General features: G+C 35.9%; 1 protein-coding gene across 3 annotated transcripts in view; it reads left to right on the forward strand.

Annotated features, from left to right (window-relative positions):
* The window catches only part of LOC150110598 (protein slit-like), a 225,022-nt gene that overhangs the window by 80,516 nt on the left and 121,030 nt on the right, over positions 1–23,476 (forward strand). For all 3 annotated transcript variants that reach the window (XM_090395071.1, XM_090395078.1, XM_090395085.1), the window contains exon 4: positions 5,782–5,853. In XM_090395071.1, coding sequence (XP_090251197.1) covers positions 5,782–5,853 — 72 coding nt within the window. The remainder of the gene's footprint in view (positions 1–5,781; positions 5,854–23,476) is intronic.

Below are 23,476 nucleotides of genomic sequence, written 5' to 3' on the forward strand. Positions count from 1 at the left end.
TAAATTTCAGCATGTTTATTTCGAACTTATTTTGATTTTATCTTCTCTTTTATTCATCCTGCACTGGATATTTGATGGTGATTCTCTGCGACGTATTCATTAATTGTGTTAACGTGTATGAATTTATTGAATAAATTGCGCATGACTATTGAGTGTTATTTTTCCCATTTGTCCACATCATGCAGATGCCATGTCTGTTCCAAACTTCACACATAAACACGTTTGAATTATAAATTTCTGAACTGATTAAATACGCCCCAATATCTTTCTTGCATGCACTGATTAATTGTCAAATTGTTAGAAGATAAGCAAGTTAACTTAATTAATATTATTGCATTATAAATTGTAATATGAATTAATCGATGTATTTTTGTTTGCATCATGGGCACATTCTTTTTTTATATTTCTAAGTATTTGATCTTTTATAACGAGCATTCATTATAACTGCTCCCTCCCCTGATCTTTGTATTCTTTAACTGGAGAAAACAGGTGCATATCATTTCTGGAAACTTTCTTATTTACTTATTTTTTTTATATTTACTGTTTTATCTCTTCAAGAAGTTTACAATGGTAAAGATGCTCCATTTGATATCGTTAATGAGAGAAACAAAAATTCCCAAACACTTAAAAGTAAAATACTAACGCAAAGTATCATTTAGGAGAAAAATATATATATTAACTAATATCAGACTGTTGTTGGGTTGGTCAATCTGGTATGCTTCTCTCACTTAATGGAAGCTAAAATTTATGTACGTTAACAGAAGTAAAATCCACTTCCTTCAATTGGAAACGATGGATTATGTTTCAACTACCTGAACTTATGGCTAATGTGTTTTCTTTTGTTAGCGTGTCCCTTCCCATGAAAGGTATCTTAAGTAGGAATGATGCATGCAGTAAACAGCACTTGTGCGTCTTTTATCGCTCTGTGAATATATTATTTCTCTCTCTCTCTCTCTCTCTCTCTCTCTCTCTCTCTCTCTCTCTCTCTCTCATCCAAACTACTTTCCGTCTTCCCAGGAGTATCAGCGTCATCTGTCGTGCTCCTTAAATATGGCTATATTTAGCTTTCGCAACAGGGCTGTTTGTAAGGAAGATGCGAGGAGCTTTAGGGTTCGTGCCGGTTACTTTTAAAGGAGGTAATCACCGCCTTGCTACTGATTACACTCAGCCTTCTTCGATAAACCGGCGCATTAACCGATTGCAATGAACGAAACTTTCCAGGTCGTCGAATTACAATGTTTAGAAAAGTGCACGAGTCTCCTGCGTTTATTGCCGTGAAAAGAAGTGTTGATGTTTAAGAAGGCGAATGTAATTAAAGGCAGATCATTTTCGTCCAAGGTAATCATGCAGGGCAAGCGCCAGGGAAAAACCAACCACATTTCTAATTATACATCTCAGTGCTTCCTCTCAGCGGGTAACTTATTGTTTTATGCAAGAAGGCGAAGTGAAAATAGTGAATGCCTCGGTTCAGGATAACAAAAGACGTTTGTGGAACGAATAAAGAATTTTAATTCCTTCTCTATTCAGCAGTTTTCGAGAATTATTCTGATGGATTGCTTTGCTAGTGTTTAGGGGATTTTAGAGGACGTTCACTCCTTCCTTTCTCTTGGGTTTAACATGCCCGCTATTTCACGGATGAACTGCCAACGAATCATTCATCATAAACTGCTTGTATTGATCACACTCGTATAGAAAACTCTTTAGTGCAAGCTAAAGAAATTGAAACGAGAAAAAAAATCAATAAAAAAAGAAACTAATACATTCTCTTTGAGTACTAGTACAATTATAAACGAAATCCCTTTCATAGATAGGTGTTACTACGCAGTTGTTACTATGGCAACCGTTGTCAACAATCTTTGACAACGTTACACTACACGATCTTCTTTAAACTTTGGGAACACCCTAAAGTGGTGACTTTTAGTGCAATCGATCCTGTAAGGTATTAAAGGTTGTTTCAACGATCATGGAAGTAACACTGCTGCCTATGGAAAGCATTCTACGTGCGAACTACTTATAAACCTGTTTTCTAGGTTTATAAAGCTTCTCGGTGGAATGTAAACAGGTAACTAGGGAAAATAAAAACTGGGTTGTTCGCTGATCTACTTTTATCAGCAGAAAATTGCAACAAGGTCTATAATCAATATATTATGTGTCAGCCTTCTGGAGTCAAGTGAATATCTTATCAATAGAGATATCTACGCATTAAAAAATTGGAAAATGAATATTTTAAAAAAAAGTTGCTGTCGACCATCCTAACAGGCAACCGCTAGTTAAGTCTGTTGGTTTTATTTGTTCTCCAAAAATAAAAATAAATAAACATTACTCTTCCCTCCATCCTGTTATTTTTTCTTTTCTTTTTTTTTTCTTTTTGTCTGGTTTCAAATCTAAAATGGAACTGTTTCCCATGACGGAAAGCGATTAAGAGTAATCGTAATTAAAAGAGCATATGAGAGAGAGAGAGAGAGAGAGAGAGAGATGGAAATTGTAAGTTGGGATGATTATCTACTGACCCGTGTACTTCAATGCTAATCAGAGATAAGAAATAATTATATTTGGTGGCGTGCCTGAATTGGGCTGGGTGAAATTGCTGAGAGTCTTTGACCCTGCATTTTAATAAGTCTTGATCTTATCAGCGGATGAGATGGCCAGCCGCAGGTTAAGAAAAACAGGCAGTCACGAAATGCAAACAGAACTAAGAATACGCGCCCAGTAGTAAGCACCTGTGCAGAGATTTATTCCCACACTCGCCTCATTGCACTCAATACGAGGGACCACATGGTGGTAAAGAGATGAACTATTTTTGGCGCTTGGCCAGTAACTAACTGCTATTCATTCTGTGGAAGATGTTACTGGTAATCCGTTCTGTGTGGGTGTTTCTAATAATGACGTTGCTAATGTCGTCAAGCCTCTAATGCCATCCAACCATCCATGACTGATTCCAACAGAAATAAATAGGAACGATTTGGAACGAGAGAGAGAGAGAGAGAGAGAGAGAGAGAGAGAGAGAGAGAGAGAGAGAGAGAGAGAGAGAAAGGATTGATAAATGGTGCATTCAGAATTTTTATCAAGGGGGGGAGGCTAATATGAAATACCCGGATTTCGTCAGCAGTATCCGTGGTTAAAGAAAACCGCGATAATAATGGATATGTTTTCAGCATATTCTACCGATTGATAAATAAACTGTGCTGAGCTTTAGTTTGTAATGTAATGATGATAGAAAATTCAGGAGACTACAATGAGCAGCTAACTATACTCATATAAATAGCTTCGGTGTTGTTTTGATATTGTTTTTATTATTTTTAATTACAACCAAAAGCAACTGTGATCCAGAGACAATCAAAATTTGACTGTGATAATCCATTCTGGTAAATTAGGAATGTGAATTGAAATTACGGTTAATACGATTAGGTGTGCTTTGTTATGATGTCAACTGTATGTGTTCTCAGGCTGGTTTGTTTATTATGTGGGAGGAAAAGCTAAATTTCAATTTTGACCTTAAAAAAGTTTTCCGACGGAGTCATAGGAAAAATAGGAGTAATGGTTTGTTAGATGGCCTCAATGCACCCTTGTTTTAAAATCCCTTATTAAGGTTCTTCTCTCTCTCTTTCTCTAGTACTGTGGTGGAATTCAACCCGTTTTTCTAACCAAGGCGTCATCGCTATTGAGTTTTTTCAAGCTTGATATCTCTTTGCAGTAGGCTAAGAAATCAATCTTAAGAACACTGAAATAACACACAATGGTTACTTCAGTGTAATCCCAATATATTCCATACAAAGCTAATATACAGAAGTACTAATTTGTATAAAATCCATTGGTACAAAGCCCTTAAACCACTTTCCTTAATTTCTTAGAAACCGTTGATAATAATTGGGTAACGTATTTAATTATCGATTTTTTTAATGTTGTACAACATCCTATAAAATGGAATTACAATGTTGCCCTAAATAATATTTGCCTGCAGGTTTTGAAATTGATTAACCAGCTTTTCACTATTCACATCGTATATAGGTTACAAATTAATCGTTTCGCTTACACGGTAACAGGTGGGTTTGATTAATGGGCATCTTTCTTTCTGTTGATCAGGTTGGGTAATATCTGATGACCAGCTTTCACGTGGTTGGCTTCGGTGCGTTGGCTGTTCACTTGGTGCATTGTGATACATATAATTGTAGCAACAGAACCAATTTCCAAAATCACTGGTCGCAGAGTTAGTTACAAAGGGTACAATGTAATCCACCGCGAGTGCGTCGGACATCCGTGGACTTCAGTTTAATGAAGACTCGTTATTCTGATAATCTGTTTCGTTATTTATGTTGTTGTTCTCTATCTCCAAGTGGGGTTCTTTATAAGTTGATTAAATGAAGTCTTTAATAAAAGATACAACATACTAGTGCAGCCTTTTTTTCTTTTTTCTCTCGTAAGGGTAGTTTACCGCAAGGCAACATTAGGGTGGACCCCATGAATCAAGAAGAACCTATTTCCGTTTGCCTGCCCACGCAAACGCGGTGAAACGCCCGTGTCGTACCAATGACGGCATCCAAGGCCGGCTCGTGATAAATGTACAACAAGAGACGAAGGAGTTTACCTCCCCCCCCCATCCCTCCCTCTCCAGTACGTACTCTGACCTTCTTCCTACACATGTAGCCTTTGTGTTAGCATCCCCTTTTCCCGTGTTATGACGACTATCCCAGGTGGTGAGATATGAATTAAATGACAATACCGGATTAAAATATCTAATCCGCTCACACGTTTAAATGGTATTAAAGATAAGTTTTGAGTTAGAAGAATACCTTACTTCAGTTAAATTTGATTTATTTAATTAATTAAAATGTATTTTTGACAAATAATATCACATCATAAAGAAACAGGCCAGAACTAATCTTGTTGTTTTTGTCATCTGGCAAAATGCCAGAACCAGAATTAACAAAATTGTTCGCTTATGGAGCATAAGTAATGAAATAAATTGCAATGTCAAAAAACTGTTTCAAATATCTATTAACAAGTAATGATACTGTTATTTTCAACCATTACACGGTCATTGCACAAGCAAATAGAATACATTCAACTCAGGGGATATAAAATTTATAAAACACTGAAGAACATTACAAAGTGTTCTCAGCATATCGTTTTTCTCCAGATAAGTACCTCGTGTACATTCTTCCTGCTGTACTCTTAGCAAAAATAGAACAATTTTATGCTAAATAATGGTGGTAAAAGATTCTCTATTTAAATCTTTGATTAGCCAAACTACGTGGCGCATTTTTACGACCTAAAACATCCGTTTGACACAGTTTATCAAACGCAAATGGAGTCTGATTTCATCAATCTTTGTTCCGTGACATCTCGAACTATAGCATGAGATGTTCGCGTGCCATCGAATTATTATTGCGTGTAGAACCATAAGTTGAAGTGATTTAAGTAGGTAGCTACTAGTATGTGAGATAGCGAGATTTTAAAGGCATATTATCAGCACCATGCAAAAACTGGACAGATTTAGAACAAAAAAAAAAAAACTATATATATATAGAACCGAAACGTGTATATCACACACACACACACACACACACACACACACACACACAGAGTCTGTTTATCGCTAGCAAACAGAACATTCATTACGGAGATGGCTTACTCATTAACAATTCAAGAGGAACAAGCAATCGCTTAGATGATATTTAACGGAACTAATTTGGACTATGAAATCAATTAACGCAAGTGCGTAGCATTTTGATTAATATGACTGATGATATTTATGGAGTCATTTTTTATTTATTATTTCAGGAGGCTGAACAATAACCAGCTGAGAAACCTACCGGATATGTTGTTTGCTACGATGCCTAGTTTATTACGACTGTAAGTCTCCTTTTTTTTTTTTTTTATTATGTGCGTATTATTTTTATGTTTTGAATATTTATGAATATTTTGTTGTCAATTGTTCTAAACAGAAGGAGAAATGAGAGTTTGAATGAAAGGATTATATATTCAGAAAAATAAGGTAAATTTTAAGTAAGGTTAATTTTAAAAGTTCTAGGAATGTGCATTTTTATTGTGTTTTCAGATTCTAGTTTATTAGTTATATTTTCAGTGGATTGAGGTATAGGTGATAGTAGGAAGGTTGCTGGTGATCTCAGAGTGGAATGAAAAGTGGGATTCGACATGAATAGTTTACGTCCCTTACATTTGGAGGGAAGTGCACCCCTGAACGTTCTAGTCATATTATTAATGGGAAAATAGGATGTATATCACTCTGTTTGAATTAAATCAAACTCTGATTTACTTTGTTGTGAATGTCCACTGTTTTCAGATATTGAAGGATTACTTAGATTCAAATCTCTAAGATTCTGGAAGAATATCGTAGTGATTTTGAATTTTTTTTCTCAACACCGTTCAGCGGAATCGCGTGTAGAAATAAAAAACAACCACGGAACGTTTTATTCTCTGTAAAAATAAATAGTATGAAAAAAAAAAAAACAGCGATTAAAGTTATGAATTAACTCCACATAAATTTAAATTAACTGATTAAGTTCTTTCAATTAAGTCGTTTTCCACTGCAACAGCAATTCAATTATAAGCGAATAACAATTCAACTGCGCTATTGATAAAACGCTTTTTTTCTTTTTAATCCGCAACACATTATTTAAAATGAACATTGATAAATTAAATTTTACGGTATCTTATTTAAGTGCCTTGTGAAAGTAATGGAATTTTCATATAGACAAACTTGATGAAATGAACAAAATCATGTTTTTTTTTATCTAAAAAAATAAGCCTAAGGCTTTTTAACAAATCCCTTTTCTTCTGTTAACTCTGAAAGTGTTAACAGAAGGTAATCGATTCTGTTAACCAAAATTTGGTGACTTTGTTAACAAAATGGATTATCAGAATGATATCAAAATATCATGATTCATCTTGCAAATAACATCAACAAAAATTCACAAGAACTTCTAGCGTATCCCTTCAGGAATATTTCATCCAGTCTACCGAAACGTCTACTTTGGCATTCGCTTTGGCAGACTCCCCAAATATTTTGCTTAAAGACATGAAATGAAATGAAATAAGGGTCTCATTGTACGACGGAGAAAATTCGGCTTTGTAATCTTCCGAGATATAACTGATCTTAAAGGTAGTGGTAGTTGATATAATAAATCCTTTCCCAACAAGAATTTTAGTAAGAACTGGATGGATTATTTATGAATACTGCTTTTTATTATCAGTATAACACATTCAATTTCATGTTTTACTTTAGCTGTGAGTTTCTCAATACAAAAATAAACATAATCTTTCTTTCTTTCTATGCATCAAAGTTTGCAGCTGTTCCGATTTTCAGAATATTCTGTCGGAGATTGACAGAAATGCGTTATTCGAGTCTCAACCCAGGAATATAACAGAAACAAAAATGTAAAAATTTCAAAATGTCTTCTAAACTGAAATAGAACTAAGTGTTGACAGACGCGTCACGGTATATTCTGTCGTTTAGAAAAACAAAATCCGAGCATCGCCATCTAAGTTGATTTTGGCATTGCTTTCTATTAGTTTGGTGTGTAGATCTTGTCATGTATTTCAGAGAGAATCTGAAGTGTAGTAGAGGGTTTCGCATTCCGAAAGTCGTAATGTGCTTTGGATATTATTCGATAAATGTCTGGTAAGAAAATCACAAAAATAAAATAAAGTAAATAATATATATAATTTCATTTTAGGCGAAAAAAAAAAAAAAAAAAAAAAAAAAAAAAAAAAAAAAAAAGCAAAATAAAATAAATGTAATGACAAACGTAAGTTTCAATTCGGTATACTAGAAGAATGTGCCTCCGTAGCTCAGTCGGTTTCAACGATGCCTTTTGGTTGGAAAGACATTGGTTGAAATCCTGTAACCTTTATCAGGACTTTTCACCTGAAGATGAGTTAGTCGGTCTCATGGAGGTGAAATCTGGTTTCGAAAACCTGCGTGGAACGGTGTTGGTGTACAGGTAAGCATAAAACAGACCATAATACCAGAAGAATACTGTTAATAAGGAAAATTCCTTCAAAAATGCAAGGATACATATATATTGAACATTAAGCATATATATTACGTATTATTGAAAACTTTACCTGGGATACTGCTTAATTTGCACGTGACAGATTAATTATTATTATTTTGTGTTTTGGAATGAATTGTTTCTGTGTTCTTGCGTAACTTAAAGGACTTTCATGCATTCTTTTTGACGAAACGGCGCTACACGTACTGCATTGGGTCAGCATCAGCAATTCCAAATTTCATCGCCCCTTGTATGATAAAATATTTAAAGCAGCCAGGTGCAACGTCATGTTTTCATGTTTCCATGACAACAGCAAATGTGTTTACGCACAAAAATCGGTTATTTTTCTTCTGTTGTCGTAATCTTTCGCAAATAAATGATTTAAAAAAAAAATCTATGTATTCAAACTACTGAATGTTTGTTAATTGCAGGTAAATTTAGTTGGTAGTTACGTAATTCGAATTGTTGATATTATTGTTAATTGTTATTTTCGATGAAATTTGAATGGGATTTATATTCAAGGAAAATAATAATAATAAAAAAGTGTGTCTGCGTTAGTTGATACAGAACGGATAATTTATTTAGCTAGAATTAACGTATTAATTATATATGATTATATATATGCGTTCTCTGGTACTTTGTTGAACTACTGCTTTCATTGTCGATAGATATTCGACAATAAAGTCGATATGCGATATTACTAATGAACTAGTGAGGAATTCGTTACGGATGCTGCTGAAACGTCTACTTTGGCATACTCCCCAATATTTTGCTCAAAAAAAAAAAATAAAATAATAATAATAAATAAATAAAATGAAAATTTCCCCCCGGTTTCTCTCCTCAGTTGCATCGTTACTGACGGAAAATTTCTGTATAGCTTATTTCGAGAAAAAAAAAAGTTATTTCAGAATGCATTTGATCGTAAGTAATTAGCACTGAAATTGTTAATATTGTTTCTTTGTATATGTAAAAATAATTAAAGTAGAGAGAGAATGCGACGGAAACATTATGGATGTGAGGAAGAACAAGCCATCCTACTCAAGAGTTAGAATTAAGGAAGGGGATGACGTGTTTCGGTTGTTGCTACAAATGGTGGTAAACAGTAATATGACTCAATTTTAGTATTTGAAGCTTCTTTTTTTTTCTCGCTGGATGTTCTGGTTTTCCCCTTCAAAAACATGAAACGAAGCATGTAGCTTGGAACACTTCTATAAAATAATGGATGGTTAATGCTGCAGCCAACTCTGATCCACACATAAGTCGCATTGTCCGACGGAAGTGTGAAATAATAATAATCATAATAAGCGAAGCGAAGTTGGCCGGGTGTGGCATAAACACACCAAAGGTGCACTCGGTACAATTTCAAAACAGCTATTCAACTATTTATAATATTTAAACATCAACGAAGTGACCCCATATGATCTACTAAAAACGGCATTACTTGAAACAGTCCATATTTTACGACGCTACCTGACGGACTGTTCTTAGATTCTATGACAGAATCAGAATTGCTCTGTATCACCAGTCAAATTGTTGTTTGAAAGATATATTGTTTGACTGTGTGAATAAAGTCAAAATAATAATAATAATGGTTTCAAAATATGGTTTGTGAGTGTCGATTTAAAACCGTGTTCTTTCAGCATGAGAATTGCACATCCTCCGATTGCCTTAACTTCGGGAGGGCTATAAATTTAAATCTGACAGTTGTTGCTAACAACATCAAATTTTAACATAAAAAAAATTGAAAAATATTCTTAATCAAAGATGAGCGGCATACCAGCTACATTAAAATGCTGTGACTCCTAACCAGGGACTCTGCCGTTCTAGGGGACCAAGGTGAAAGGACAAGAAGAGTTATATAAGATCAAACCTTCCCGTACTCTGGTTTATTCGATAATCAAAAAGAGAATCGTAAGGGAACATACACTGACCTCTCTCTCTCTCTCTCTCTCTCTCTCTCTCCCGGTTTTACTACTGTGATTTCTGTTCCCTTCAGTAGTTGCCCATACCATCTGACTACCTTGGTTGCAATTCAAATGAAAGTGGCTAAATCCAAGTTTAGAATATGGCGGCGATACTCAATTTCTCTCTTTCTTTTTATTTATAAAAATAAAATGAAAACGTTAGATGAACAGTCGCGTTTTATGTACATAGATTACTGTTCAATATAATTACTTTTCAACAATTTCATCTCTTTCAGTTCAACTCTAAACGCCCACAGTAATTTGTTTTTCTTTTCGTTCATTTTCTCTACGTCTTTCGTAACAGTCTTCCATCTTATGTATTTCTTAAAGAATATTTATGCAGATCTTCAAATCTGATATTAACAAGTTTCTCCGTTCTCCGCAACTTTCTGTCCATATGCGTGGTATCACTAGTATGTTTAGCTGAAACAACATCACAAAGAAAAAAAAAAGTTGCGGAAATAGGGATAGTTGCAGAAAGATTTTTAGGTTGTTTGCAGCATATTTCAGTAAATATAAGAAAATGTATTGTTTTCATCTGTTTCATGCATACGATTAAAATAAGAGTCAAAACAAGTCCATCATCGACGTACATACACGTTATCATTTTCTAATCAATGCAGGTTAATTACTCCCTCAATAATTGACTTTTTTTTCTATAAAATCGAGACTCCACTTTAGAGAAGGAAAAGATACATGTAAGTATCTTTTCCTCTGCTCATTGGAGAACTGGAGTATTTTGAAAAAGACACTTCGGACCTAAAGACATTCATGTCCAGTGTAGATTCGATTATAGGCTGTTATTTGGAAAGTTGATAAACTATGCAATCCTTCAACCAGGCCGCAAGATGTCGTATTGTTGATAGCTTCAATACCATCAAATTGTACACATAAAAAGTCACCTAAGTTATACAGCGCCTGTGTAGATAAGCTATAAACTACTCTCCAGACGATTTAAAAGTAAGTTCTAGTTGTTGTTGTTGTTGTTTTCAAATGGTACAATGATTTAGAATAAATAGTAATAATCATTAAATATTAGGCTGTTTGGTTTAACACGACTCATATTTATGTGTGAAACTGAATGGCCTTATTAGAGCCAAGTAGCCTGGATCCTTATAAACCTGATTTTGATAATAATACGGCGGATAATTCTATTGCTATACGCTGCTATGTCTTGCAATGGTTGTGTTTTTCTGCTTGCTTTTCTGTTTAGAAAGGAGGAAACTGAAGTTTACAATTTGAGATGTTGAGATGTCGGTTTTTATCATTTTGTCCAAGCAAAGTGGAAGACGCTCACAAACTGGCATCCATTGAAGTATTATAACAAATACAAGATGAACACTGAAAACACATCTCTCCTAAGACAGCATTTTATCGAGTTATTGCTTTAATAATAACTTTAATAAGCTATTACGTGTCAATTATAAACTAACAGGACTGATTAATGAAGCTGCTTACAATAATTATTTAAATCCAAAGAAGACGGCTCGAATGTGCGCACCGCCTTCCTTTTAGGCATATCTTATAATGCCAACGTCCACCGAGCTGGTTAGTGTAAGTGACGTTATTTGTGGCTGTCTGTGTTCGTTATTGTTTCCCCAGTAAATGGCCGCACTGTTGTTGGTGCTAATTGCTGGCTGGTTGCGAAATACTCTCTTGTGTCACGCTAATTACACCGAGATTCCGACGTACGTTAACAACTAACTGTTGACGAACGGCAACTACTTCTCCCAGCCGTCTTGTTTGTAGGGTGCTGACAGGACCGACTAGACTGATTGGCTCCTCATTAAAGCCGAAGGCTTCACTTGGTGAAGGAAGACTTGAGAGGGTCTAAGAAAGAATCGCTTTTTACAGGCAACGTCCCCTCTTGATGGTGTTGAATAAATTCTACTCTTTTTTTTTCATTATTTCTGTGGCTGTAAACAGCGGGAAAAAATGCCTTATTATAAGTCGCCACTGAGGTTCTCTTCAACTAATTTCTGTAGTGGATGGAAATTGAGGCAACAAAGGGTTTTTTGATGGATTTCAATGGCTGGGTTGTGCATGCCTCGTAGAGAACAAGAAGCGGAGGGGTAAAAATCGCCACTAATGAATATTTTATACTGTGTAATGCCATATTAGAGTCACTTGCATTATTGTTGACTAATGCAAGCGGCTGACAACTCTTTGAACGACTGTGCATTTGCGTTGAAGTACTTCGAAACTCTTACTTTTTTTTTTTTTTTCGTCCTTTTCTGCAAGTTTAAAATCCAGTAAACAGTAAACCAACTTTTACTAAAGGGAAGTTGGGGTATATTTAAAATAAATATTAAAACCAGAAATGATTGCTTCTAAAGATTGCGACATATTCATATTAAGATCTTTATAAATTCATTCCTTCCTTATTCGATTTTTGGATGCTGTTATAGTTGGTGATTTTGCTGCACCAATATAATTATTTAGATATTTCGTTAACTTCACATTAACTCAACAGTATCCTCTGCACGGTGATTATAAACATTGCTTTGAATAAGTTTCGTAAGCCAGTCTACTTGATAATGTCATCAAGGAAGTATTCGTCCTCCCTCACCGGCATTAGACAAACTATACCCTGAGAAGAGACCGAAATGTGTGTGTGTGCACCTGTCATCATTTACCTTTTCTCTGTCATTAGCTACCTGCTATCCGATTTCAGGAGATTGTTTGTATGTGTGTGTGTGTGGGGGGGGGGAGTTCAAGGTTTCTGTTATCTCCGTATTAGCGATCATCGACTGGCTTTCCCGTTTTGAAGCAGGTGTTTTCGCCACAAGCGTATCTAAACCACCTGCCATACAGTTTACAATAATTGCAAGCGTTCGTCGCTGGCTGCAAAACAGGGGATTGGGGAAATGAGGCCGTGTATAGCGGGTTCTTTATTACTCTTCGTTTCGCGGGGAAATTTTTTTTCCCCCTGAAGTGACAATCTTTCAAGCGTGAATCTACTGAACATCGGAGGAATTTAAGATTTATAACTTGAGGATGACTTGAAGTGCTTCTTGTAGGTGGGTGAAAAGCGTCTATTCTGGTGTTTGTGGAGGTGTTAAGATATTTATCAGGCTTATGTTGAATTCATTATTTTACCGTGTAGAAAGCTCCTCTTTCCCCCTCCAGCGTTTGCCTTTGTGTATTCGTTCATCTCACTCGTATTCCTGACCGCTTCATCGGTAGCGTTAATATTTCATTTCTTTTTCTGTTGTTGCAATGAACGCTGTCTTCACACATGGTTGATTGAACACGCCTTAGGAGAAATTCAGGGACTTCCCTCAAAATGAAGTTTGTTCGTCACTGAAACTCTATTAAACCGAGAATGTAGTGGACTTTGGAACTGAATTCTAAAACATGTTTATGATGCGCAGAAAAACTCATACTGCTTTTGAACAAGTTTTCTTTTCTCTCTCTCTCTCTGATGAATAGAATGAAGAATGAAAGCGAAATTAAGAAGTGCATTACATTGGATTTAAAAGTGAAAAATTCCTTCATAATTTTAATTCCATCTAATCCGAAGATTTCAGTATTTTTTCACTTACTGAAACCTTCGGATTAGAAGGTTTCAGTTTTAGATTATATGAGATGTTGGCAATATTGTTAATTTTATTCAGAACAACAACAATAATCTTCATTAATTTCAATTAGGAGAAAAGGAATGTAATAAAAATGAAATATTCTCAATAACCTTACCTAAGAACAAGAAGTCTACAGGAAACTTTATTAATGACTTGTCAAAGTGAGTTAAGAATAGGTTTTTGTATTTTTCCTAACTTGGCAGTGTTTTATAGCCCTTGATGAATTAATTATTTTTGTTATGTTGTTGATCCTTTTCCACTTAATAACGAAATCCAAGTTTCTTGCTTAGAGATCCATTAATCTAATTGCAGGGACTCATCTGAATATAATTTTTGAATAAATTAAATTTTTTCTCACGAAGTTTCAAATTTTACAACAACAACAACAACAAAATAAACACAGTCAGTATTTTTTTAAAACTTAGTTTTTCAAGATTTCTAAAATAACAAAAGCTATAGCATAAAATAAGCTACATTTATTTCAGCTCTTTATCCTTATTTCCATTAAAGAAGTCAACAAGAAATATAAAAGGAAGAGAAATAAAACAAGAAATATACCAAAGTTAGATGATTGCAAAACTACAGTTTTTGGGCTTTGCTTCTCTCTCTCTCTTAGAAGCTATAATATTTTTGTCTGTGATTTTTTAAAATGTATCCCACCAACAAAAGGCTGCACGGGTTAGATGAGGGTTATACAATTCGGAAATCGAGCTCGAGAGCAAATCTGCTCTTTCAAGCCACTTCATACATCCACTAACCAGGCTTGTGGTCTCGCATACGAATTTCGTCTACCTGAACACATACACTAAACATGAATCGCGGGATTCAAACCTACAGCCTGTTAGTTGGAGAGTGGAAATATTATGCAATCGGCCATCAAGAATGGCAAACTATGTTACTTATCTTCCTACCGATTTATACAACCTTATATAATGATATAATACAGTGTTATAGCATTATACAGATCTATAGAGCGAACTGTGTAGCTTGTTCCTTGTGCTTATTCTAGTCACAATAAATAAAAGATATCCATCTTATGACTTACGTTATATTAGACAGGTAATAACAGTTTCGAAAGATTTTTTTTTGATCCAAACATATCCTACGGTCTTCTGAGCCAAACCATGCAAATCTTGGGGCGATCGGATTTTAAGTTTACTGTTGTAACTTTGTCTATATATGTGATATCAATTATTACATTTAAAAAAAAAAAAAAAAATTGCATAACTTTGTTATGTTGCAGGCTTTCAGAATATTTATTTATTTTTAAGCGAAATATTTTCTCTCTAATGGAGTGAAATACCGGCTCATTAAGACATGCTTCGTTTGTTTATTAGCAATTTTAAACAAAATGGAATAAATTCATATCCATACTCCACTTTGTTACATTCTTTAACTCATCGTATTTTAAGCCTTCATATTTATCTTTTAGTAGCTGTCTCCAGAATTGCATTTAGGATGTATATGCAGAGATAATCAGCCTATTAAGTTATAGGCTGGTTAATCAGTTATGATATAACTGATTATCAGCTGTATATTAGTGTACAAAGGGTAGAAAGAATCATTCGATGTTTCATAAATAAATAAACTGCAGTTGGTATAATTACTTTTTAAATTTAAGTATTTTAGTTTATATTCTGCGCCGATATTCTTTTATTCTTTTGCAAGCAGCTTAAGTGATAGTATTTTGATACACGTTTAATAATAAGAGTTCCCAAAATGGTCTTTTACGGTTAGGCTTTTTGCCAGCATCGGCTTGCAGTTACGGAACTATGGGTCTCCAACGTTTGATAGATATAATAGAAAGTTTACTGTTCTGTTCTATTCCCGAGAGAGGAGTTCATTATCGCAAGGATTTTTGAAGCCTGGTCGTATCACAAGCAGCTTTGTTCCAATAGAGGGAAGCTTTCTGCTACACAGAAGCTTCAAATGAAGGCAAATCTCACACTCTGAGCGGAAACGATGTGTTGAGAGAACAAGAAAGAAAATCCCTGTTGCCCAAATCTTACGATGGGGGATTATTTACGAGACAGAAGTGAAAATATCTGGTGAAATCGCATGCGGTGATCAGCATCACTTTACCCTTGCGTGAAACGACTTCCGACCTTCTAATCCCTCGAACAACTTTTCTCAATAACGGAGCGACAGAGAAGTCACCATTTGCAGCAGTCCCTTGGCAGAACGGCTCGGATGATAAAGGAACAGTCTGAGGATAATCAGCAGAGCGGAAGAGCGAAGAACGGAAGTGGAAATTAAGGGTCACGTTGCATCGGATTTAAAAAGGAGCACAAGCAGAGATAGAGGTGATGTCTCGGTGGGTTTGAATGTCGATCTGTAAGCCTTGGGTTACGCTAGAAAGAAGGTGCAGCGGCCTTTAAGTGTGTCGAGCAGAAGACAGACATACAACACCCTGGAGTGCTGAAGAGCAAACGAAGCCATCCGGAGTTGTGAACTGCATCAGCCATCGTTAAATCGTCAAAGCTACATTCCCCTGACATTTCTGTAACCATGTGCTTTTTTGTCCAGAAGACAACAAAAAAAATTTTGTTGTCTTCAGGATTCACTAGTTTAAAAAAAACTTCAGTTTTTACTCTGCAGATATCAATTGATCTATAGTTTCAAGCAAAGGGAATGAATTATGAATTAAAGTGAATATCGAACAAGGAACACTTAATGCACGTATAATGTAAATGCAGTCGTTATAATCGAAGAAGCACTGCGTGTACAAACATCCTGTTATATACTAGGCCAATGATGGCGAACCTTTTTACCCAGGTGTGTCAAACTTTTGTTTTTAAATATTGACGTTGTTGATGTGCCGCTTGCATACATGCATTATAAATGTAACTACATAATCATAGATGGTGACTTATACATATCATATTAGGCTATATATTTAATAGAACATTGATATAAAATCTATGAATTCATATTATACAATTAATTTAATAAACTGAAATTACAAACTTACATTACATTTAATGACTTTTCTGTTGCTGAGTACTGGTAGAAAGCTCTTTCAATGAACAAACCTACCTTCGCCTTAACTGAGAGCGATCTTACACGATTTATCGTAGTTTTTTCATCAGAATACCAATATTTTTCAACATCCAAGGTGTGTCACCTGAAACCCTCAAGTGTGTCGGTGCTGACACGCGTGTCATAGGTTCGCCATCACTGTACTAGGCTTTCGATTCACATTAACACTTTCATTGCCAAGCTGAAAATTGGAATTTCGTGTGGTGGCCAAATTTTTTTTAATTTTTTTTATTTAGTTAGCGGTGTCCACGCGATAACGCGTGATCGGCCGTTTGGTGAGAACTCGCATCGCGCGATATCGCGTGGTTGGCAATGAACATGTTAAATTTGACTGCAGATACCGATATGTTGATATTTGCAACCGTTTACATCGCTTAAATGATGTCCCACTATTTCGGCGATGATAAAATAAAATAAGTCACATAAAATTCAGAGTGGGACTCTGGATGGATGAATTTTATTGAAAATTACTGTTGTAAAAAATCGTGCCATCTGAAATTTTATTTCTATTGAACTTTGCACGAACAAACTGACAAGAACATGTTCGAAATTATATACTGCGACAACTCCGCTCTGGATATATGGAATCTAATGAATTATAGAATTTTGAATCCACTCAAGGCCATTTACTTGAAGTCTGTTTTCAATCGAATCATTTTTATTGACGCTATGATTCGAAATTATATTAATAATTCTACACTGACTGGATGGATGGAACTTCATAGTTTGTTGTATAGGAACAAATTTCCATTAAAATCTGTCGAATTATTTCAATTCTGGTTTCTCTTTTTTGTAGTGACAAAAATTAATCAAATGTTTTTGACTTATGTATACGATATGTACTTTTGTACATATTGAAAATTTAACTCCGAATACGCTAAACCTACTATTCGATTATACTTCACAGATTAGCCACTTTTGTTTTTTCACTAGTCTCTGGCTGAAGAATGGTTAGCGAAAGATTTTTTTATTATGATTCTGCTTTGGTTAAAACGGTTTGAACAAATAATAATGATGTCTTCATGACTTAACAAAATTTAATGAAATTCGGTATTTAGGATCGCTATTAAAATTTGGGATCGTTTCATCTGGATATTTTATGCACAATTAGGCGAAACGAATGTGTACAGCGCATCCGCCAAAACTGGGTCAAGGGTCTATTGTTGTGATAAAGAATGAAGTTGCTATACAAGTATTTTACTATAATGAAATATATCTTGTATAAGTTCTATTACTATCACGTTTGTTTAATATCATTTTGTATAATTCTTATACTAAAAGATGTCAGCTAAAATACTGAAAAAATTCAGTAGTTTAGTTGACATATTTGGTATGACTTTCCACTTTGCCGCTATACTTCAGTATAGCGGCAAAGTGGAAAGTCATATGAAATGTAGCCGAAACTGCACCTCGTCGAAAGTTCTTTTAATTATAATTAACGGATTTGAAACATTAAATATACTTAAAATAATTATTTAAATTCCTTCAGTATTATGCTAATTGTAAAATTACTTTTTCAAGGCGGACTTGGAGATGGGGGAGATGCACACTCAGTTCATATTCGATATTTTATTGCACGAAAAAAGAAAATTAAATCCGGTACATATTTCAATTCGTTTATAGCTGCGTTGGTATCATAATATGGCAACTAAGACTAAGGCACGTGCATTGTTTTACAACGACGTGTGTTCTTGGACCGATTTTGAGGCACTTGTTGTAGTTGTTTGGAATTATGGCTGAAGCTCCTAAGGCTATGGGCCAGGGTATTATGCTTGGAAACTGCGTTTGTTCTTCTGGCCAGTTTATGTAATTTGCTGGTTGAAAATCCGGGCTTCTGAGAGGAAAAAAACTGCTACCCCTGTCTGAGACCGGGTAATTACCCACATTATTCGCGTTCTAAACAGGATTCAAACCCATAATCGTCTATGTTAACTAAGGCTTTTTGAGGTACAAAAGCTCAGTTTCCAAGTTTCCTTCGTATTAGACAGGCTAATTTACCTCTGCCAACTTTCAAAAATGCTCTTTTATTTTGTCTGTAGTCTTTTTCCTTTCTAAAATCTATAGATTTTTTTTAATCAAAATCCTACTAATCAAAGTGCCTCTATTACAGTGTATGTGGGAAGCAGTGCCGTAACAAGGGCGTAGCGAAAGAGGCGTCCGCCACGGGCGCAACTAGGTTTGGGGCGCAAAACATAAAAAATGTAAAAAATAAAAATAAATAAATAGATATAAAAGTCCGCTATTTTATATTGTATTTTTAAATTTCGGTATTTGTGTGTCTAAAGTGGCGTATTTCAATACGCCACTTTAGACACACAAATTCTGCAACATACTGCAACTCATTTTGATGGGGTTAATAGTAAGTATTTAACATATTGCATTTAGTAAAATTTAACTTGTTACATTTAAATTTTTCAACCTTTTTCATTTTGGGGTTAGGGGGGCGCAAGTCAGACACTTGCGACAGGCGCTTCATACCCTCGTTACTGTACTGGTGTGAAGAGACATAACTACATTCAAAACTTTTCGCAAAACTGCTTTGCACTCTTCTTGATATCCTTATAACTTCTTCTGCACCCTGCCAAAAGTTTCCTATAATAACCTGGAATTTAGAAAATAAATACCTACATTTAAAGAATCAAATAAAAATGTTACCTTATTGTCCCACTAGACAAATTTGCTTACTGGAAAAAGTTCTTTTGCAACTGCTTGAAGAGTTATTTGAATTGGTTGGTTATTTACTTAGAAAGGGATAAGCTAACAGATTTTCTTTGCCTAGAAGCTATTACTGCAGTAATTCCTTAGAATGACTATTACAGTTGTTATAATGCCAGAACTACAACTCAAAGATTGCCAGCTTCGGTTTCCTTTTGGCAACTACTATTTTGCACCACTTCTAATAAATCTACCGTTATAGCTTAAAGGCCTTAGGTCTCTCTCATTGCAAGGTATCTGTTTGAATAATCGGTACCTGCAACTGTGAACTCCAGAAATCTTAGCTTACTAGGGAGTGGTTTTTGGAGCACATAACTGAAGTCTTGATTAGATTTGTCGTTATTTCTTCCTAAAGTTTGAATGTCTGTTGGCATCTTTCCAAATGTTCTTTTTTTCCACCCTATCGTGAGGCAAGAAAGAAACATTCGTCAAAAACAGACGCCACTAGCTGCTCATAAAATTTGAAGAATCTCGTGAGTAGTATAATTGGCTCTAAACGCTTTGTACGTTTTTTTTCGACTTTCATATAAGGTAATTGTATGAGGAGCTGATAGTTTCTTTTGCTGCCTATGAGGAATTTCATCATTTAATGTTAGACTTTATAAATTTATTATTTAAAAAGATCGATATAGCAAAGAAGAGGACGGAGACATAAATCATTTGAAATATTACCCGACTTTTTTACTTGAAAGTTAAATTGGAGAATCTTTGGGCAACAGAGTGATTGCCAATGCATCACTTTAGTGTTATGAGCAGATGAAGTTGGTTATTGTGTACTCTCTCCGAAATCATTTGCTCCAGCTCCTGTTTTGAGCGAAAGTGACTCAAGACGTATTCACCACAGCCGTTTTAGCTATCATTTTTATCTCCTCCCCTCCCGCGTACTTCAAGGAAGGGAAGGACTCGCACATGGTGTGAAGATTGATGATCCCACCAAGTGACCGTCACTCCCATCCCAATAATTTCGCCAAAACGTCTGATTCGGAGCCTTGTTCTTGTAATTGTCGCTACCCCTGCTGTCTTGTACGGGCCACTATCGATGTGCCAGGTAAGATAATGAAAGGTTAGTTGCAACTTATTAACCTCCCCTTTACCTCACCTGGCGCGAAGACGGTCCTCAATGGACCAAACAACCTAAGCGACAATGATAAATGGTCATAAATGGAAATTTGATCGATTCGTTTACTGATTTTCTTCCACTAATTTCAACGCTGGGAGGGTTTTGACAGGTTAATACACTCGAAGAACTCATGTGGTTCAGAAAGGGAGAATCCGCCCAACATTCCTCTTCCCCCTTCCATACGAGGGAAGTTAATATCTAAAACGGTTAGCCTAACCCGATGAACTGTTCTCATCACTTAATCTGACAGTACAAAACGTAAATGGAGAACTCCTCAACTTTCTGCGGGACCTTAATTGAATGAAGTTTCCACATTATTCCCCAAAGGGATAAAACTTAAAAATATCCGCCTGCATTTGAATACAACCGCTAAAGATCTATCGCGTATGTGTTTTGGCATATACAGAGCCCATTCTCCAATCCGGCTTCTGAATTGTTCGTATAGCAGTCTTCATCATCAGGCCGCAACCCCCCTTCACTTTTACGTTATCGTAGTTGGAGGTGGAGGTCGCATGTGGCTATGCTTTAATTAAATCAAACCTCCCTGGAGCAGCGGCAACTATGGAAGGGAGAGTCTCCTCTTTACCTATGACGTCATAAGGGTGTTTAAGGTAACTTTGCCAGAAACGTTCCCGACAGGGTGGCTATTGAATTTACAAACAGCAGATGGTATACAGTAGCGTCATAAAAGGCGAGGGTGGGGGAAAACACAGGGGGACGGAGGAGGCATAAACTGCATTTCGGGGAAACTTATTCATCCCATTATATCATTAGCACGTACTCTCAAAAGAGCCGCTAATTTGTCTTCAATCTTTGTTTCTTTGAGTCCGCTTAATTAGCGACTAATCTCATCGAATGTCTGCTTGTTGAAGTTACAAATGTATCTAAAGCTTTGTTTCCGCTTCTCAAAAGTAGACAAGGAACTCTTCTTTGAGTACATGTGAGGGAGTCGTTGCATGCTAAAATGAGACTATTCATAAGGACCTTTAGCTGGCGTTAAGATGTGTACCAAAGCTATTTCAATGCTTCATCTTTCTTACCGAAAAATTACATCGCATGTGTTTCTGATAACGAAGTAGAAGATAAAATTTATCGCCAGGTGGCACCTTCGTTTTCTTAAAAGGGTTGATAAGTAAAAATCATGCCAAGTTAGAACGTTCATGATGAATACCCATCAGAGAATTGTTGTAGGAAATTACCCGTTATTTAATGAGCACCATTGGTGTAAGACGTGCGTGTATTCCATTCCAGTTCTCAATTCATGTGGCTGTCACTGATTGATCCAGTGCGGGATTATGGTTCGGGAGGGAGAAGAAACGGTAGCTCTTTTAATGCAGAGTCCGTGGTTTCGTGCTATGATCGGCATTCTCCGCCCAATTACTGTGTTGTAATTCATCACTCGTCATGTGACCGACCATTTCATCACCCTTGTTTCCGCCATATCCCTCCCTTTCTTCCTCCCACCCATCTCTCTTCGGTCCTGCTCTCCTTAATTGCTCACCCACGGGCGAGGTATGGCACTTTAACAGTCGCTAATAGCAACATCCCTGTGGTAGGCAAGGGCTGGGTTGCCATGGAGAGAACAAAGGTAAGGCGATGCATGTGCCATTTAGATTGTTCTAAGACAGCAGCATATGGGTCCTATTTACCATTAAGGCGTATCCTCTACTCCAGGAGGGACTCCCTGGATGGCAGACTCTTAAATTGATCTACGTTGTCGAGAAAACATCTGACTGTGACAGAAGTTAAATTAAACTTTAGTCGTTCTGTTAACTCTGTAAGATGGATTATGGCTAGTCCAAATAGCCGCTTGTGTAACAATGACTGGTTCGTTGGTCAGTGTAACTCGTTTTGATTGATCTGTGTGAATTTTATTTCCACCAATAATTTTCAACAAGTATATCAGTTCAATGGTAATTAGAACAGGGGTTATACTGTTGCTTCGTCAACCTGTCCATAGAAGAGAGAGAGAGAGAGAGAGAAAAAAAAGAGAAACTTCGGAAAATATAATATCGCTCGAAAGATCATGACGTATGCTAATGATGGATCATTTTAGGTATGGGGCATGGAATTTAAAAACATTTATCAATTCCTCCCTCTGCCACACGTATTATTGATAACTGACTAATGTCAAGTTGTGACGTGAGGAATATTTCGATCAAATAAATGACTTATATATATATATGTGTGTGTGTGTGTGTGTGTGTGTGTGTGTGTGTGTGTGTGTGTGTGTGTGTGTGTGTGTGTGTGTTAAAAATACCAAGTGTGTGTGTGTGTGTTAAAAATAACTGACTAATGTCAAGTTGTGACGTGAGGAATATTTCGATCAAATAAATGACTTATATATATATGTGTGTGTGTGTGTGTGTGTGTGTGTGTGCGTGTGTGTGTTAAAAATACCAAGCAATTTTAAACCTGGTTTTACTCCATTTCCCAAGTAAGCAAACAGACAAACAAGTCAAGTTTGCGCCTGCAAGTGATGCAAGTCTAGCTGATCCTGGAGTAAAACCAGGTTTAAAATTGCTTGATATTTTTAACATTTATTATACCCAAGGTAAAATACTTTCTACATTCATATCTCCTCCAGAGATTTTTATTTAATAAGGTTAAAACACCTTATGGTAACTTGTTCTGGTAAAATACTTATAAGCTCTGTATTAATAAATCTTGGTATTTCCAGCCTGGCTCCCACTGATGAGACCTCAATAAAGGTCGAAACCGGTCTGGGTAGTGGCCCCTTGCCTTTAATACAAAACATCATACATCCCCTTCTTGGATATGTGTTTTGGCATTAAGGGTAAATATTAAGATTAGTGATCAGAGCTTATGCCACCTTTACCACGAGTTGCCTTGATCTTGCACTACCTGTAGGATCAGCTAGACTTGCATTACTTGCAGGCGCAAACTTGACTTGTTTGTTTGTTTGCTTACTTGGGAAATGGAGCAAAAACAGGTTTAAAATTGCTTGGTATTTTTAACATTTATTACACCCAAGGTAAAATACTTTCTATATATATATATATATATATATATACAGGGTGT

Source organism: Typopeltis vanoorti, chromosome 1, assembly GCF_054136105.1.
Source record: "Typopeltis vanoorti isolate ZY-2024b chromosome 1, IOZ_Tvanoo_1.0, whole genome shotgun sequence".
In the NCBI taxonomy this organism is placed as follows: Eukaryota; Metazoa; Arthropoda; class Arachnida; order Uropygi; family Thelyphonidae; genus Typopeltis; species Typopeltis vanoorti.